The 17,086-nt window shown below is 42.8% G+C and overlaps 3 protein-coding genes across 3 annotated transcripts; all 3 read left to right on the top strand.

Moving 5' to 3' along the window:
* The first annotated feature begins 1,469 nt into the window (after positions 1 to 1,469).
* On the top strand, positions 1,470 to 2,924 carry LOC141655052 (uncharacterized). Its single transcript, XM_074462151.1, has one exon. The coding sequence runs from the start codon at positions 1,470 to 1,472 to the stop codon at positions 2,922 to 2,924; it is 1,455 nt and encodes a 484-aa protein (XP_074318252.1).
* A 117-nt stretch (positions 2,925 to 3,041) lies between these two features.
* On the top strand, positions 3,042 to 3,395 carry LOC141655051 (uncharacterized). Its single transcript, XM_074462150.1, has 2 exons — positions 3,042 to 3,190; positions 3,239 to 3,395. The coding sequence occupies exons 1-2, from the start codon at positions 3,042 to 3,044 to the stop codon at positions 3,393 to 3,395; spliced, it is 306 nt and encodes a 101-aa protein (XP_074318251.1).
* A 1,150-nt stretch (positions 3,396 to 4,545) lies between these two features.
* LOC141655050 (uncharacterized) lies at positions 4,546 to 5,342 on the top strand. Its single transcript, XM_074462149.1, has 2 exons — positions 4,546 to 4,838; positions 4,940 to 5,342. Exons 1-2 carry the CDS (start codon positions 4,546 to 4,548, stop codon positions 5,340 to 5,342), a joined length of 696 nt encoding a protein of 231 aa, XP_074318250.1.
* Positions 5,343 to 17,086: the final 11,744 nt, after the last annotated feature.

The raw sequence follows: 17,086 nt of genomic DNA, 5'->3' as shown, positions 1-17,086 counted from the left end.
ATTTGCTCTGATGTTTCATTCATCGGTGGCTTCCCTTCCCATCTCGGCGACAACGGCCTGCATATTTTACAATAATTTAGCTTATTTGTTCAATTCAATATATTGTTGGGGATAAAATTCGCAACTTTTATCAAGGGACACATGGCATGATCTAATGGGCCAATATCAAGGTTTGAGGATCGCTGACGTGGCAATAGAAAAACCACTAGATTATCTTGAAGAAACACATATGAATGATGTGCAAAAACGTGGCAAAGGAAGGAGTCAAAATAACTGCCCCTACTTTTCAGGAAACGACTTCTAGAAATCAGGAGCCTAACACGGAGGAGCCTGCGGCAGTCAAAACCCTAGGAGAATATCTATAAAAGGGAGGAGCATATACTTCAGAGAGGACACGGATCAATTTTAAAAAAGAGAAACATCACTGTATTTCATTGCTTGCTACGAAAACCTTCGGTCATAGTGAAAATACTTGGCGGGATTCCGACTCCCCCCGCGGTTGTTCCTACATCGGGTTTTCCGCGTCACCAAAATTCTCTCGCGTCATATTTTTCCCTTTCGTTGTGTTTTACCTTTGCTCATCGATTTCGTTATTTTCCTAAAGTCAGAAACGATCACTTTGACCCCCACAGATTAATATCTAACTGGTAAATTTTTACCCAAAACAATTTGGCGCCCACCGTGGGGCCTCAGTGATCAATCTCTCATAAAGTTGAAATTAAGCAATCCGTCCGTCATCATGTCTGGAGCCAGCGCAAGTTCGTCCAGCACCCAGGGGGTATCCTCCCAATCTTCTGGGGGAAGATCTCTTCCAGCAAGCGCAGGATCAGTCACCGCATCGTCAGCAGCCAGCCAGATGGCCTCGGTCAGCGCATCCCCGAAAGCCATGCCACCACCTTTCAAGCCACCCCAAGCGCCTAAGGCGTCAGCAGCACCCGGTGTTACGAGATCCAGCAGGGAAAGCAGCCCCAGCAGGACCCAGATCCAGGCGACTGCATCCGGAGGAATCCATCAGGAGACTGCATCAGGAGGAGTCCCGAAGAAGTCAGGAGCCTCATCACCAGACCCAATGCGAGTGGTGTTGGAAGGAATGGATACCCTGCACCGAGCCATCGAAAGCCTGAGGAAGGACAACCAAGACCTCAGGAACCAGATCGCAACAAGAACTGTGTCCGGGACCTCGTCGATTCTTGTTGCCTCCACCTTCTGAGGCCCCAATTTCGGTCACCAGCGCGGGCCCCAGGCAGATCCCATCGGAGCTGATCACTAGACTGGATCTTGAAGGAGTACCACCCAGAGGAGCCATCGAGCCCAGTGGATTAGGATTCCTGTCTTTTGATCGACCATTCAGCTTGCAGCCAACCCCAGGTAGTGCTTTGTCTAATAGTCAGCCGGGAACTAACTCGCAATTTTTTGCAGGAACACCCGTCCAGCAGGTGGCAGGATGGAATCCAGGACCCAGCACCGGCATGATGAACCCAGCAAGCGGACATTTCTCCGGAGGGACCTGGGTGGGAGGAACCTCTCCTCAGCAGGCACCAGAATGGCAACCAGGAACCATCATCCATGCAACACCTTTGGCAAGTCAGCCAGGCAGTCAATTCCCAGGAGGATCCTGGATGGGAGGTACATCTGTTGGCTCTTTTCCACCTGTCTCTAACCCTCTTGCAGGAACAGGCAGCTTGCTGGAACAGCAATACCAGGAATTGAGGGACCTGGTTTACAGGATCCCGGGTGTAGCGCGACCCCTGGAGAAGATAACACGAGATAGCTACGCAGACTCCCCTTTCGTGGATGACATAGCCCTTGTCGGTGTCCCGAAAGGATGCGTGCCGCCAGCCATGACGCTTTACGACGGAACCACGGATCCTCTTGACCATATCAATCACTACAAGCAAAAGATGATGGTGATCACCGCGACGGGCTCCTTGAAAGAAGCCTGTATGTGTAAAGGGTTTGGATCCATCCTGTCCGGAGCAGCCTTGCAATGGTTCGTCAGCCTGCCAAACAGGAGCATAACCTGCTTCGCCGACTTAGTCAATGCCTTCCACCAGCAGTTTGCCAGCAGCCGCAGACCAGAAAAACAAACCAGCGACCTGTACCGGATAGTGCAGGGACCTGAGGAGGCCACCAGAGATTTTCTGAACAGGTTCAACAGAGAAAAGGTGGCAATTCCCCGGTGCGACATAGCCACAGCCATAGAAGCTTTCCGCCAAGGGCTCCGCCAGGATTCAGACTTGTATAAAGATCTGACCAAGTACCCATGCACTACCTTCGAGGAGGTGCAGACAAAGGCAATTGCAGTCATGCGGCTGGAAGAAGACTCAGGGCCCAGGAGAGCAGCTTATGGCACAGATCCTACATCCAGAAAGGCACCTGTGGAGAAGCAGAATGAAAGAGCCAAACCCTACAGCAAACCTGTGAACAAAGTATCGGAGGGCCCAGGAGGAAAGAACAACTCAGAGCCACCTCCGAAAGTAAGTGAGTATAAATTCTCAACCAATCTTGCAGGTGTACTCAAGGCCCTAAAAGAGATCCGGGGAGTCAGGTGGCCCAGGAAGCGGGTTGACGAGCGTCCTAACGATAAGAGAGACTCCAGTAAAAGGTGCGAATATCATGATGACATCGGCCATGACACCGACGAATGCTACACCTTGAGAAAGGAAGTCAAATTCCAGTACGATCGAGGAAACCTGGACCACCTATTGCCAGGAGGCTCCACCAAAGTTCATTCCGCTAACCAGGTTCTGCCTACTCCTCCACCTGTGTGCACTAGAATTGTAAATGTTATTACAGGAGGCTCGAAATTGTGCGGCCTAACCTATTCAGCAGCCAAAAGACATGCCACACAAACCAAAGGAGATAAGCCAGAGCTTTCCTGCAGAATCAGCCGCCAGGACCTCCCTACAGTCACCTTTGATTAAACAGACGCTCAAAACGCCCCAGAACAACACCACGACGCTCTGATCATCACCCTCCCCATAGAAAACTGTGAGGTACGGAAGATCCTAGTGGACACAGGAAGCTCCGTCAACCTAATTATGCTGGAAACACTGAAGGTCATGGGGTTCAGCGAGAAGGACTTAACAACGAAAGAGGTACCCCTAGTCGGTTTCAGTGGCGAAACGAAGCACTCTCTAGGAGAAATCGTCATCCCAACCTATGCCAAAGGAGTCAATAAACAGGTAAGGTACTAGGTTATCGATGGGCCCTCTACTTATAATGTGATTCTTGGCAGGCCCTGGATCCACGAAATGAAGGCGGTACCTTCAACTTACCACCAATGTTTGAAGTTCCCAACGCCTTGGGGAGTGCAAGAGATACGTGGGGATCAAGAGGAAGCTAAAAATTGCTACAAGATAGCCCTAAAACCAACAGCCAGACCGCCAGCATAGCAATTACAGAGCCAGAGCATCCAGGAATAGTACGTCGAGCCACCTCAGGCAGAGCTAGACGAGGTCAGCCTGGATGATCTGCAACCAGAGCGAACCCTACTCATCGGATCAGAATGCACAGGTGCAATCCGTCAGGAACTTGTTCAATTATTGAGAGCTAACATGGATTGTTTTGCCTGGTCCCACAGTGATATGGTAGGAATAGATCCAAGTATCATAACACACAAGCTGAGTGTGGATCCAAGCTATAAACCTATCCAGCAGAAGAGGAGGAAGATTGCTCCAGAGAGGAACCAGGTCATTAACCAGGAAGTAGACAACCTGCTCGCTGCTGGAAAAATCAGGGAAGTGAAGTACCCGGAATGGTTATCTAATGTGGTGGTAGTCCCAAAAAAGAATGGCAAATGGAGGGTTTGTGTCGATTTCACGGACCTAAATAAAGCTTGCCCTAAAGATCCGTTCCCGCTGCCGCACATAGATGCTATGGTGGATGCCACAGCAGGCCACGAAATGCTCACATTCCTGGATGCTTGGAGTGGCTACAACCAGATCAAGATGCACCCTGATGATCAAGAGAAAACGGCATTCAGGTCAGAGCGGGGTATCTATTGTTATAACGTGATGCCCTTTGGTCTAAAGAATGCAGGTTCCACCTACCAGCGGCTGGTAAACACTATGTTCAAAGAGCAAATAGGCCGCACCATGGAGGTATACATCGACGACATGGTGGTAAAATCAAAGCAAGCTGCCCAGCACGTTGAACATTTGGCTGACACTTTCAGCACCCTGAGAAAATATGAAATGAAGCTGAATCCCTCGAAGTGCACTTTCGGAGTCTCCAGTGGGAAGTTCCTGGGATATATGGTCACCCAGAGGGGGATAGAAGCCAGCACTGATCAAATCTAGGCCATACTCCAGCTAGAGTCACCTCAAAAGCCGAAGGACGTGCAGCGTCTGACGGGACGGGTAGCTGCTCTGAACAGGTTAATAGCAAGGCCCTCAGGCAGGGGTACTTCTGGCCCACGATGCGCAAGGATGCTATGGAATACGCGAAAAAGTGTGATGCCTGTCAAAGGCATGCGCCGATCGACCACCGACTGCAGAACCCTCGCACCCGATTATTTCTCCCTGGCCCTTTATGAAATGGGGAATGGACATAGTGGGACCGCTGCCCAAGGCACCAGGAAACAAGGTCTACATGCTTGCCATGACGGACTACTTCTCCAAATGGATAGAGGCAGAATCATTCTCCCAAGTTACCGAGGCCCAGGTGATATCTTTTATTAAACGCAACATCATCTGTAGGTTTGGTATTCCATCTGAAATAATATGCGATAATGGGTCTCAGTTTATTGGCAATAAGACAGAAGCATTTTGTGCTAGTTGGAACATTTCATTGCAGAAATCTACTCCCAGAAACCCTCAATCTAATGGCCAAGCAGAGTCCAGCAACAAAATCATAGTGGAGAACCTCAGAAAAAAAAACTAGAGGAAATTGGGGGCAAATGGGCAGAGGAGCTACCACTGGTCCTGTGGGCTGACAGAACCACCCCTAAAGTGGCAACAGGACAAACTCCTTTCAGCCTGGTATTCGGGGCTGAAGCAGTTATCCCTTCAGAGGTTAGGGTTCCTACCCATAGATACGGGTGCCTGACAGAGGAGCGAAACCAGGTGGAAATGGCAAGCAGTCTAGACACGGTGGATGAACTCAGAACCAGCGCCCAGATCAGGATGGCCTCGTACAGGCAGACAGTAGCCAGGAGCTACAACAAAAACATAAAGGTCAGGACCCTACAATTGGGAAGGACCGTACTAGGTGGAAAGTATCGTCGGAAATGGAGCTTACAGGCTCATGACAATGAAAGGGCAAATGGTCCCCAGATCGTGGAATATTATCCACCTAAAGAAATATCACATCTAAAAGCGACTAGAACAGTCAGCAATTAGACATGCAATACGACCCCTCCAGGTTCCAGGTTTTGCTAAAGTGTTCTTGTCTTTCTAAGAGCCTCAATTTTCGAAGAGAACTTTAAAATCCTTTTCAGAGCTTCCAAATTAAATCTTTTGACTTCAAGTTATCGGATTATAATTAAATTTTCAGTATGCTTTAAACAAATTACCTTAAAATCTAAGTTTTATCAATAGTACGCTTCGGGCCTATTTTAAAATTTGTATGCTCTAGAAGATAGGAGCCTGAAAAAGCTAATCTGGTGGAGTTTTTATGTCCCTACACAGAGAAGCATGGACTTATGGCTAAGTACCCACAGATCGGATGAGCTAGGCTCCTGCAGTATTCAGCATCCGTGCAAGCGAGGTTCCTCTGAACAGAGGGGCAAGTAGATCCCAGAGCCTCCAATCAACGAAAGTCGGCAACAATACAACGAAAAAGGTGCACGCACGACAAAATAAAGGTACGCCAGAAAACGGCAGAATATTAACTAAAGCGCCTGAAACGGCAAAATATCAAAGTACGCTTCGCTCCCGTGAGAAAAGCCAAAACATACCGAAAATTATCCAAAAACTAACAAAGTTTTATGCCACACAGGGCCCAGAAAATAAATACTGAAAGTAGAAAGGGAGCTGGTTCAGGAGCCTCGTCAGTCCAACACAACACGCTCCACCTCTGTAGCAGGAGCTGGAACATTCCCAGGAGCAGGCTGAACAGCGGAGTTGCCCTCTGGAACCAGATTGTCAGCTGTGTGGGTTCCTCCCTGAACCTCTTCCTCCTCGGCAGCATAGAAGCCGTCGTCCTCCTCCAAGGCGTCAATCTCAAAGTCCGACAATATTCCCAAATCAACCTTCTCCGGAAAGGAGTCAGCAAACAGCCTTTCTTCCTCTTCCAGATCCCAAGACAGGTGCTTCCCCTCTTGAAACTCCCTGATGCAAGCAATCTTCATCTCCCAAGAAGAGCAGGCGGCAGCATCAGTCAGGGCCTTGGATAGATTGGCTTTCTTTTCTTTCAAGACCTTGTTCTCAGCAGTCAGAGAGTTGTTAACCTCCAAAACTTGAGCAAGCCACTCCACAGACTCCTTCAGGCTGATACGCACTGAGTCAGCCTCCCCTCGAAGACCAGCCTTTTCCTTTCTTTCCTCATCCAGCTGATCAAGAAGCTCCCTTTTAGGGATGCAAACACTTCATTCTTCCATGGCATCTTGAAGACTAGGAGGAGACAAAATCAGACAGTCCAGATAACTGATCAACAGGGAAATCACCACACTGATAAGGAGGGGGTTCAGGAGAGTTTTCTAAATTTCTATAACCATTTGTTAGGCCAGTCTCATCCCACAACCCCTGTCAGTCCCAGAGTAATGCAGCAAGGAAATAAATGTGATGAGTTGCATCATCAGATGTTACTAAAGCCAATTACTGATGCAGAAATCAAAAACATTATCTTCAGTATACCAGATGACAAAGCTCCAGGCCCAGATGGCTACTCTAGTCATTTCTTTAAAACTAGTTGGGATACTGTTGGAGGGGATGTATGTGCTGCAGTCCATGAATTCTTTAGGAATGGCAAAATGCTCAAGCAGTTGAATGCTACTAATGTTACTTTAATCCCTAAGGTGCCAAACCCTCTGACTGTAATGCAATTCAGGCCCATTGCATGTTGTAATGTGGTATACAAATGCATTTCAAAACTTCTTTGTGCAAGACTTGCTTTGGTTCTCCCACATATAATTTCTGTCACTCAAGGAGGTTTTATTCAAGGTAGAAGCATTATGGAGAACATTCTGATTTGCCAAGATCTTGTAAAACTTTATGGAAGGAAGAGTGTCTCCCCTAGATGTCTATTCAAAATAGACCTGCAGAAGGCTTATGACTCAGTGGAGTGGAGTTTTCTTTTTCAGATGCTGCATGAATTAAATATTCCAACTAGTTTCACTGCTCTCATTAAGGAATGTGTCACCACTGCCACTTATACCTTGAATTTGAATGGGGATAGCTTTGGCTGGTTCAAGGGACAAAGAGGATTAAGACAAGGTGATCCTTTGTCACCTTTGCTTTTTACCATTTGTATGGAATATCTTACAAGATTGCTATCCTATACTACCTCTACAATGGAATTCAGGTTTCACCCTCTTTGCAAACCAATGAAATTGAGTAGCTTAATGTTTGCAGACGATTTGTTGCTCTTCTCTAAAGGGGATGTGGGTTCCATTATGATCCTGCTACGCACTTTCTCGACCTTTTCTCAAGCATCAGGACTTCAGATGAGTAGGGGAAAGTCAAATGTGTATTTCAATGGAGTAGCTAGTGAAGTCAGAAGGGAAATAGTTCAGGTCTCAGGCTGCATTGAAGGCAAATTACCTTTCAAATACCTTGGAGTGCCAATTAAACCTGCTAAATTGTCAATCAAAGACTGCCAACCCTTGATTGATAAAGTTTTTGAGAGGGTTAGACAACTGGGAACCAAAAAGCTCTCGTATGCTGGGAGACTGGTGTTGATAAAAGCAGTATACAGAACTCTTCACTCCTACTGGGCTTCTATATTCATCATTCCAAAGGCAGTGCTCCTCAAAATTGAAGCAATATGCAGGAATTTCTTGTGGCATGGAGGAACTGAATATGCTAGAACCCCTACAGTTGCCTGGTCCAAGCTTTGCACTAATCAGAAGGAAGGGGGACTTGGCCTGAGAGATGAGTACAGTTGGAATAAAGCAGCAGTTGGGAAACTGGTCTGGTGGATTCAGGCTCACCCTTCTAAGCTATGGGTGCAATGGGTGCATAGTGTCTACCTGAAGGGACAAGAATGGGAGGATTATAACCCACCCCAGGATGCAAGTTGGACGTGGAAAAAAGTTTGTAAATTGAAGCAGGATTTTCAGCCAGCCTACCACCAGAATGAATGGGCTATGCTCCCAGGTAAGGAGTACACTATCAAGAAGGGGTATAGCTGGTTAAGGCCAACAAGCCAGGCTGTAAACTGGTCTCATATTGTTTGGACCAAATGGTCCATTCCCAAACACAGCTTTATAGCTTGGTTGTACTACCAACAAGGGTTTAATACCAAAGACAAACTTTACAGATTTGGTATTGTCCTTGATAGCAACTGTTGTATTTGTGCACAAGAGGAAGAGTCACCATCTCACCTCTTCTTCCAATGCCAGTACAGCAGGAGAATTATTCAGAGAATTCAGGAATGGACGGGTGTAACTATGTCTGCAACCAATACTCAGAATTGGTGGCAACACAGGAGGTTCACGAGACTGAAGAATGGGGTTCTGAATAGTATTCTTAATGCCACTATGTACTATATCTGGAACCAGAGGAATGCTAGCAGGCATGAGGGTCCTATAATCAGTCCTAGCAGGTGTGTGGTGATGATACAAGCAGACATCAGGAACAGGATGCAGCAACAATTGCAGGGTACAGTATCAAGAAAAGATAAGCATTGGCTTGAGAGATTGCTGCAATAGCTAGTTTGATCTACTATATGTTTTGATGTATGGTAGATGATATAGATGAGTTTGTGATAGGAGCATGGTTGTGAACAATTATTCTGTACATGGTTATTTGAGCATCAATATATTTTTTACATTTTACCAAAAAAAAAAAAAGAAGCTCCCTTTTTTCCGTCTGCAGGAGACGTACGTCATCTTCCAGCTTAGCAAGTTTCTCCCTAATAAGGAGAGATATCTGCAGCGACTGGCAGAAAGAAGGAAAATCCTCAATACGAAATTTTAACAAAAAAAAAAAAAAAAAAAAATAAAGAAGCAGGGAAAAAGATCTACCTCAAAGGCATGCTCAGCTTCCAGATCTGCCATCTCTTTTAGGGGCCTCTTCTCCAGCGACGAACGAGGACCAGGAAGCAGCAAGCGTTCCAAGTAAGGCCAGTGACCAAGGGCCCTGGACCTGCCAAACCCTTCTGAGAGCTTCAAGGTCATTTCGGGGAGGGGAGCATTAGGACCCTTAGGAGTGGAAACTTCCCTGGTCCCAGGAGGCAGCGATGCAAGAGGAGTAATTTCAACAGGCACCGAGTCAAAAGAAGTAGCAGGCTTTTTTGAGCAAGCAGCCTCGGCATCCAAAGAAGACTCGTTCTTTCTCTTAGAGGCAGGCTTGGGGGCACCTCCAGTGGCCCTCTTCCTCCTCTGAGCCAATATCATTTGCAAAGTAACCTTAGGCCTAGTAGAATCTAAGAACCAGAAATTTTCAGGAACCAGAAAATCAGGAAGCTGAAATAAAAAGCGAGAAATAAAGGAAAGGAAGAGGGTCATACCAGACGACATTTATTCTTCCTCCTCTTCCACAGCAGGGGTTGGTGCACCAGGAGAAAAACCAAGCAGACGGTTAAAGGAACGTTTTTCAGGAGACAGACCAAAGAGCTTCGTCAAGGAAGCTACTTCGTCCGACGAAGGAACTAGACGATTCAAACCTGCACAAAAAAGCAAGTAAAGAAAGTAAGAAAGCAAAGAGCAAAGGAACAAGCAATGGAAGGTACCAAGTACCTGCGGTAGATCTCCACTCGGAGAACAAATAGTCAACTGAAGGAGGAAGAGAACTAATTTCCACGAAAATGAAACGGCGGAACCAGTCAGCGTCGTTGGGTTTCGGAGGAAAGATTATACAGTGCTCCTCATTTTCCCTAACGTGCAAGGTCACTTGGCCGTGCCCCAGAGATCTCACGGTGAAGAGAGGACCCAGATCCCCGAGATCAATCCCAGAATCATACAAATCATTCATAATACAAAGAGGGATCAAAGTACGCCAAGCATAAGGAGCAACTTGACACACGGCGAGGTTATTAAAACGGAGGAAATCTTGAATTAACTTTGGAAAAGGAAACCTTAAGCCTAGAAAAAAGGGGTAATAGTACAAGCAAGTCCAACCCGGCCTACGAAAATCGGCCCTCTGACCCGGAAGCAGGACATGCACCACGACATCGTCAGAGAACCCAAACAATTCCTTGATCAAGGCAATGTCAGCCGGATCAAATTCGGAATCACAGGAATGAGTGGGAGTGAGAATAGAGGTAGAAGGAAACATGTCATTATGATTAAAACTCGGAACAGAAGAACCAGATGACCGAGTATATTTCCAAGCCATTGCAAAAAGAAAAGAAAGGAAGACGGAAGGTACCTGGCAAAGGGACGTGGCTTGAAGAGGAAGATGAAGATGAAAGAGAAAGATTTTTGGGAGATGGAAAGTAAAAGTAAAGTAAAGAGGAGAGAGGTATTAAAAGAGCTTATGGGAAATAGGGAAGCAAGTGGGCGGTTGGAGAGTAATGGGATGCGGCAGTTGAAGTGTCAGAGAAACTGAAAAGTCCAGTCTAGTCACGTCAATAAATTTTTGACGGCTCAGGAGACTGAAATTCCCGCCCAAGTGTACTTGCCCAGGAATTTGGGGGCAATTGTTGGGGATAAAATTCGCAACTTTTATCAAGGGACACATGGCATGATCTAATGGGCCAATATCAAGGTTTGAGGATCGCTGACGTGGCAATAGGAAAACTACTAGATTATCTTGAAGAAACACATATGAATGATGTGCAAAAACGTGGCAGAGGAAGGAGTCAAAATAACTGCCCCTACTTTTCAGGAAACGGCTTCTAGAAATCAGGAGCCTAACACGGAGGAGCCTGCGGCAGTCAAAACCCTAGGAGAATATCTATAAAAGGGAGGAGCATATACTTCAGAGAGGACACGGATCAATTGTAAAAAAGAGAAACATCACTGTATTTCATTGCTTGCTACGAAAACCTTCAGTCATAGTGAAAATACTTGGCGGGATTCCGACTCCCCCGCGGTTGTTCCCACATCGGGTTTTCCGCGTCACCAAAATTCTCTCGCGTCATATTTTTCCCTTTCGTTGTGTTTTACCTTTGCTCATCGATTTCTTTATTTTCCTAAAGTCAGAAACGATCACTTTGACCCCCACAGATTAATATCTAACTGGTAAATTTTTACCCAAAACATATATGCAAAATAAAGTAAGGCCTTACCCTTGATGATCCGGGGCCGTAAACCAAGTAGGGCCATAGTAAGACGTGAGAAAGGAGGGATGAGGAAATAAAATAGTGTAACTATCATCATTTAGACTGTATGAATACACTTTATCATCGTCGGGGCGAGCCAAGTATATAGAATTCTCGTCGGAGCGAGCCATTGTTAACATTCTTCATACACACAAAATTATAAACCATTCCACCATTTGGTAAAAGGGTGTAGCCGAGTGCATATATAACGCCTTCAATTGTAGCGGCTTTCTCTATCTCATAAACACTACCATTAAGCTCAGTGCATTGCTCGACCCAACTACAATCCTGGCTCGTTGTAGGCCTACATGAAAACATTTGGCCATCATCGAAAAACAATACTAGCAGACATGTTTCGGGATTATTAACAAGGTCAAGGGACGATGTCAAGAGGCAAAGTACGGGTATTATATCGTCTTTTGGTAATTCAGGGAGTTGTAAAAATTGGGACGTGACAGGATTCCAAAGAGAATAGATGGTGCAATCTTCGCGGTCTCTCAAGATCAACCAGCCTTGATTCGCAGCTACAATAGTGTTTCTGTCTAACTCTGGAATTGTCTTGATGTAAGAATTAGTATTCCTTCGGAAGGTTTGTTTCTCAAGTTTATTACACTTCTGATTGTCATGTGTCGCGATTAGCCACGGTACTTCTGCTAACGGCGGTAGCTCATATTTGTCGTCTTGATTTTCCTTCCTTATAAATCTTGGCAACATTCTAAAACAATCTCCTTCCTGTTTTTCCTCCATTGATGATCTTGGCAACAATTATTACGAATTAATTAGCCTGCTTCAAGTTTAACTTAATTTTATTGTCGTCGTTTGATTTGATTTGGGTTAGTATATAACTATATATAAGATTGGATTTGGTAAGAACTCCCAAGACATCTCGGTTTAGGTAATTGCAGATCTTATATTTAATTCATTTTCCTATACTTTCTAGGAAAGTTTGTGTTTTATGGCATGTACCCGCTATGTTTTATACTACATCCTATTCTAAATAGATGTTCCCCTTTCCTTATTTATCCATTCACAAAAATTTCTCTTTTCATTATTTGGTAACTTTAATACTTATTTTAATAATAATTATTTTAATCACCTCACCGCAGCCTATAATAATATCCCACAGTATCTTTTCTCTCTTCAATTACATTACCCCACCACAACAGGGCCACATACCCGGAATATGAGGGAGTTGTATGCCATTATAATATGCATGGGTGGAACCAGAGAGGCTTCTTGGGCGGAAGCTCGAGATCAAATCTCAAATAAGATTAATGTGCTGTTTGGTCTTGCTTATGTAGAATGGTTTTTCTTTTTTAAAAGGTGTTTATTCAGAACTCACTAGTAACTTTTTGGAAAAAAATTGGTTGTTTTAACATACTCTTGTAAAAGCGGTTTTTCATAAAATTTATATGTTTTGCTGAAATACTGTAAGGGTTTTTCTAACGTGTGCCCTAAAGGCACACATTAAGAACTCATAAAAGGAAAGATTTTCAGGACAATTTCATTAAAAATGGCAACAATGAGTTCATTTCTAAATTTATCACGAAATTATCTCGAGAATCTTTCCTTTTATGAGTTCTTAATATGTACCCATATTATATTATTCTTTTACAGAATAAGTTAGTAAAATATGTTAATAGTCTATCTAATATACCATATCTCTTATTCTTTTCTAATAACAGCTATGAGATCATGTCTCATACTCGTAACAAATGGTACAAATTACTTGATTTCGCAATTCTACAAAATAATTACACAGATTCTACCGATTAATCAAGCAATATATAAAATAATGTACAACAAATATACATCAAACAATAGTTAAATTTAAATTAATTTAAAATTCAGGGATGCTCTGTAGCCTAGGCTTCCAAGACCTTTGATGTGATTAATAATGAACACTAATCTTCACTAACTCTCCTAAAACTTGTTGTACGGACATTCTTCGAGTCGCTAACAATTCCTCCAGTTGCTTCTTCGTTATAGTAACTTTTATCTCCTTTATTTTTAACGAACTCCCTTTTTTAAACTACTATTATCAATTCTCTTATGACGAACTAATTCTTCCTTCATAACAAAGTCACTTTGTTCGGCCTCAGTCGCCATCGCTGAGCTCCAATCTTCTCCTCCCCATTGTGCCTCGGTAGTCAGTTTCATGTCTTATACAGTTTCCCATTGTATGACGGAATTATTTTCTTTATAAATCGCGATCAAAGTGGTAAATTTAATAAAAGTTATTGTGAGGTATATGTATTGGTGTTATTTTGTTTGTATGAATTACGTAAAAAATGAAGACTTGAGACTATATATATAGGTGGGTTGATACATGATTGATCAATAAAAGGAGACGGTCAAACTAAACATATAAGAGTGGGAGTTGGTCTCTTTTAAAAACGATTATATCTGTTTTACGATTAAAATTTTATTTTTGAACTTAATTTCAGTACATTTCAATTCAGTTTAGTTTTATTTAATTCAGCTTCATTAAATAGTTCAGCTCTTTACGTCACAAATTAACTCTTACTCTCTCCAAAGCAGACCAATAATAACACTTACCTAATATGGCCGTACCACGCCAATGATAACATTTCTTATTTGGCCGACAATATTACCAAATTATCCTTATACCTTTTTTATATTTACATAAAATGTCATTATATAGTCACCTATCAACCCACAATTAAACTCACAATTAAACTCACAATTACATAGCCCACCTATTTTTTTCCTCTTTAACCTTGCTTTTACCCTCTTTTCTTAAAAACCCCATTTGTCTGGTATGGAGGGAGTATTTCAGTTCAGTTTAGCTTCATTAAATTCAGTTTAGTGTAGTCCAGATCCATTAAATTCAATTCATTTTGGTTCAAACGGTTTCATTACATGGATTATTTTTTTAAAAGAATTTTATTAAAATATTAATATTTATTTATATACTATATTTGAAAAAATAGTTAAAATATAATTTTTTTTGGTTACTTAAAAATGCACACACAAATAAAAAGTCAGTTTTATATAACTTTTATAATATTTAAATATAAAAAATCATTTTAATAATTAGGTTTTACGTTTTTTTAAAAATATTTTTTTTATTAAAAATATCGTTAAAAAGAAATTAGAAATTATTTCTTGACTCGTATTCTGACCTTAACCCGACCTAGCCCGTAGTTAAAAAGAGATCTATATGTTGCAACCCGAGGGGTTTGTGGTAAATGGTCAAGAGAGTAAAGTATGTAAACTGAGAAAATCACTATATGGTCTTAAACAAGCACCTAAACAGTGGTATGAGAAATTTCACAACACTTTGACTGATGATGGCTATATAACTAACAATTCTGATTCGTGTGCCTATTCTAAAATGTTTGGATCAGATTGTGTGATTATATGCTTATATGTTGATGACATGTTAATTCTTGGTAATAATTTATTTGTTGTAAATAAAACCAAACAATTTTTGTCATCACGTTTTGAGATGAAAGACTTAGGAGAAGCTGATGTTATCCTTGGAGTTAGAGTTATGAAAACCCCCAAATGGTATATCCCTTAGTCAATCACATTATGTTGAAAAAGTGTTGAAGAAATTTAACAATTTTGATGTTACACCTGCTAGAACTCCTTATGATGCTAGTGTATCTTTGTATAATAACTTGGGTGATAGTGTCTCACAAGAAGAATATGCTAGAATTATAGGAAGTGTAATGTTCCTCATGAACTGTACTCGACCAGACATTGCTTATGTTGTTAGTAGACTGAGTCGATATACACATAACCCCAGTGCTGAGCATTGGAATGCACTTCATCGTTTACTTAAATACCTGAAAGGAACAGTTGATTTGTGTTTGCATTATGGTAAATTTCCTGCTGTGTTAGAAGGATATTGTGATGCAAATTGAGTTGCAGGTAATGATGAAATTCATTCCACTAGTGGTTATGTGTTCACTTGAAATTCATTACACTAGTGGTTATGTGTTCACTTTGGGTGGAGCAGCTATATCGTGGAAGCCTGCAAAACAGACTTGTATAGCTAGCTCTAGCTCTACCATGGAATCTGAGTTCATTGCTCTTGAGTTGGCAGGTTAAGAAGCAGATTGGTTGAGGAACTTACTAGCAGACGTGTCTATGTGTGTTTGTGTGTGTGGGTGGGGGGGGGGGGGTAGGTTGCACCAGTCTTCCTACTCTGTGATAGTAAAACAGCTATCGGTGTTGCTAAGAATAATGTCTACAATGGTAAGAGACGACATATTCGAATCAGGCACGATGTGGTAAAACAACTTCTGAAAAATGGAATAATTGCTTTGGACTATGTGAAGTCTGAACGTAATCTTGCCGATCCCCTTACTAAGGAATTAACAAGGAGAGTAGTCCTTGATATGTTGAGGGAAATGGGGCTTAAGTCCTAAATTCAAGTTTGAGTGTGATACTTGATGGACTCTATAGCTCATTCCTATGGCATTTGATATCCATAGCCAATTTTGGTGGTGCTTTTGAGACGCACTTGATGGATTGTGTTTTTATATGAGGTTGGACTTTTGTCCTTAATAGCTCTTATGAGAAGTGCTACTAAGAAGCACTTGAGCTACCTTTGGGGGTGTGATGGTTCAGCCACCATCTATGTAAGAATATAAAAAATTCTCACTAGAGAACTCACCTAAACCAGGGTAAACGCATAGCGTTACACTTGAAATCGCGGAACAAAAACAGTTTTGAAGGTATGATATGTGTTGTGGGGGAATCAATGACCGAAGACCGACAAGGAATTCAAATAGAAAGATATTCTCTTGTTGAAAGTAAGTTGTTGCCTCATTTCACTAATACGTCAATTCAAGTCGAAAGACATTGAACGTTTAAGTATCCAGTCCTTCCTTATCCAGAAATTTCTCTTTAGCTTTTCCTTATCATCAGTGGGGGATTGTTGGTGTGATGCCAAGTAAAACCATGAATTTGGTTTTTGGTTCTTACTCTCTCCCACATCGGTGGTTAGAGTGTTATGTAGTGTGTTTATATTATCCTTGGTCTAATAGTGGGTAAGAGATTGGACCAAGGAGGCTTTTGTGGTGATTGTTGGGCTTGTGGGTTTGGGTCCAAACAAACACGCGCGCGCGCCGGCCCGACCCGGCTCGAGCTCAGATTTGAGTTTGGGTAGAGCACCTGCGGTGCGGGCCTTGACCCACTTTTACCTTATCTTTTTGGGCCTGGCTTGTGTGTGTTTTTGGAGTCCTGTAACGGATCTCAGTCAAATAAGATCTCCGTGATTAAGGAGATTAATTCTCCTTTAATCTCGTTTGACTGGCTGTCATTAAGGAGATTTATTATCTCCTTTATTTCCTCCGTTTTTGACCCTACGTTTTTGCCTGTAAAAGCTCTATTTTCAACTATAAATAGAGCCGTTCTCTCATCAGGTTGAACACACAAATTTCACACTCTCAATCTCTCTCTGAAATGATATTCTACTTCTGCTTCTGAGTTTTTCCTGGGTTCGTTTCTGTTTGTTCCAAGGCTCTCATACACGAGTGGTTGTGTACGGGTGTCGCAGTGTTAACCTTGGGGAACTACCGGTGTGAGACGATTACCACCACGGTCGTGCCGATATAGTTTTCAAGTAAGTGGCCTCCATATCACGTCGCTGCAATTCCGTTTCCATAAGTCTATTTCTGTCTCTTGTTTCGTTAAAGTTTCTGTCGGTTTTCCTTTGTTACGAATCATCATTCCAACACCGAGT

Source organism: Silene latifolia, chromosome 5 (assembly GCF_048544455.1).
Source record: "Silene latifolia isolate original U9 population chromosome 5, ASM4854445v1, whole genome shotgun sequence".
NCBI classification, from domain to species: Eukaryota; Viridiplantae; Streptophyta; class Magnoliopsida; order Caryophyllales; family Caryophyllaceae; genus Silene; species Silene latifolia.
The sequence above is the reverse complement of the archived record's forward strand: the minus strand, read 5'-3'. Positions and strand labels throughout refer to the sequence as shown.

What these genes read in the sequence shown, in the direction of transcription:
- LOC141655052 (XM_074462151.1), top strand. Translation starts at nt 1,470, where the DNA reads ATGATGAACCCAGCAAGCGGACATTTCTCCGGAGGGACCTGGGTGGGA.
- LOC141655051 (XM_074462150.1), top strand. Translation starts at nt 3,042, where the DNA reads ATGCTGGAAACACTGAAGGTCATGGGGTTCAGCGAGAAGGACTTAACA. An exon ending in GGAGTCAATAAACAGGTAAG is followed by an intron (nt 3,191 to 3,238) that starts GTACTAGGTTAT and finishes GATTCTTGGCAG; the next exon opens with GCCCTGGATCCACGAAATGA.
- LOC141655050 (XM_074462149.1), top strand. Translation starts at nt 4,546, where the DNA reads ATGGACATAGTGGGACCGCTGCCCAAGGCACCAGGAAACAAGGTCTAC. An exon ending in CAATCTAATGGCCAAGCAGA is followed by an intron (nt 4,839 to 4,939) that starts GTCCAGCAACAA and finishes GTGGGCTGACAG; the next exon opens with AACCACCCCTAAAGTGGCAA.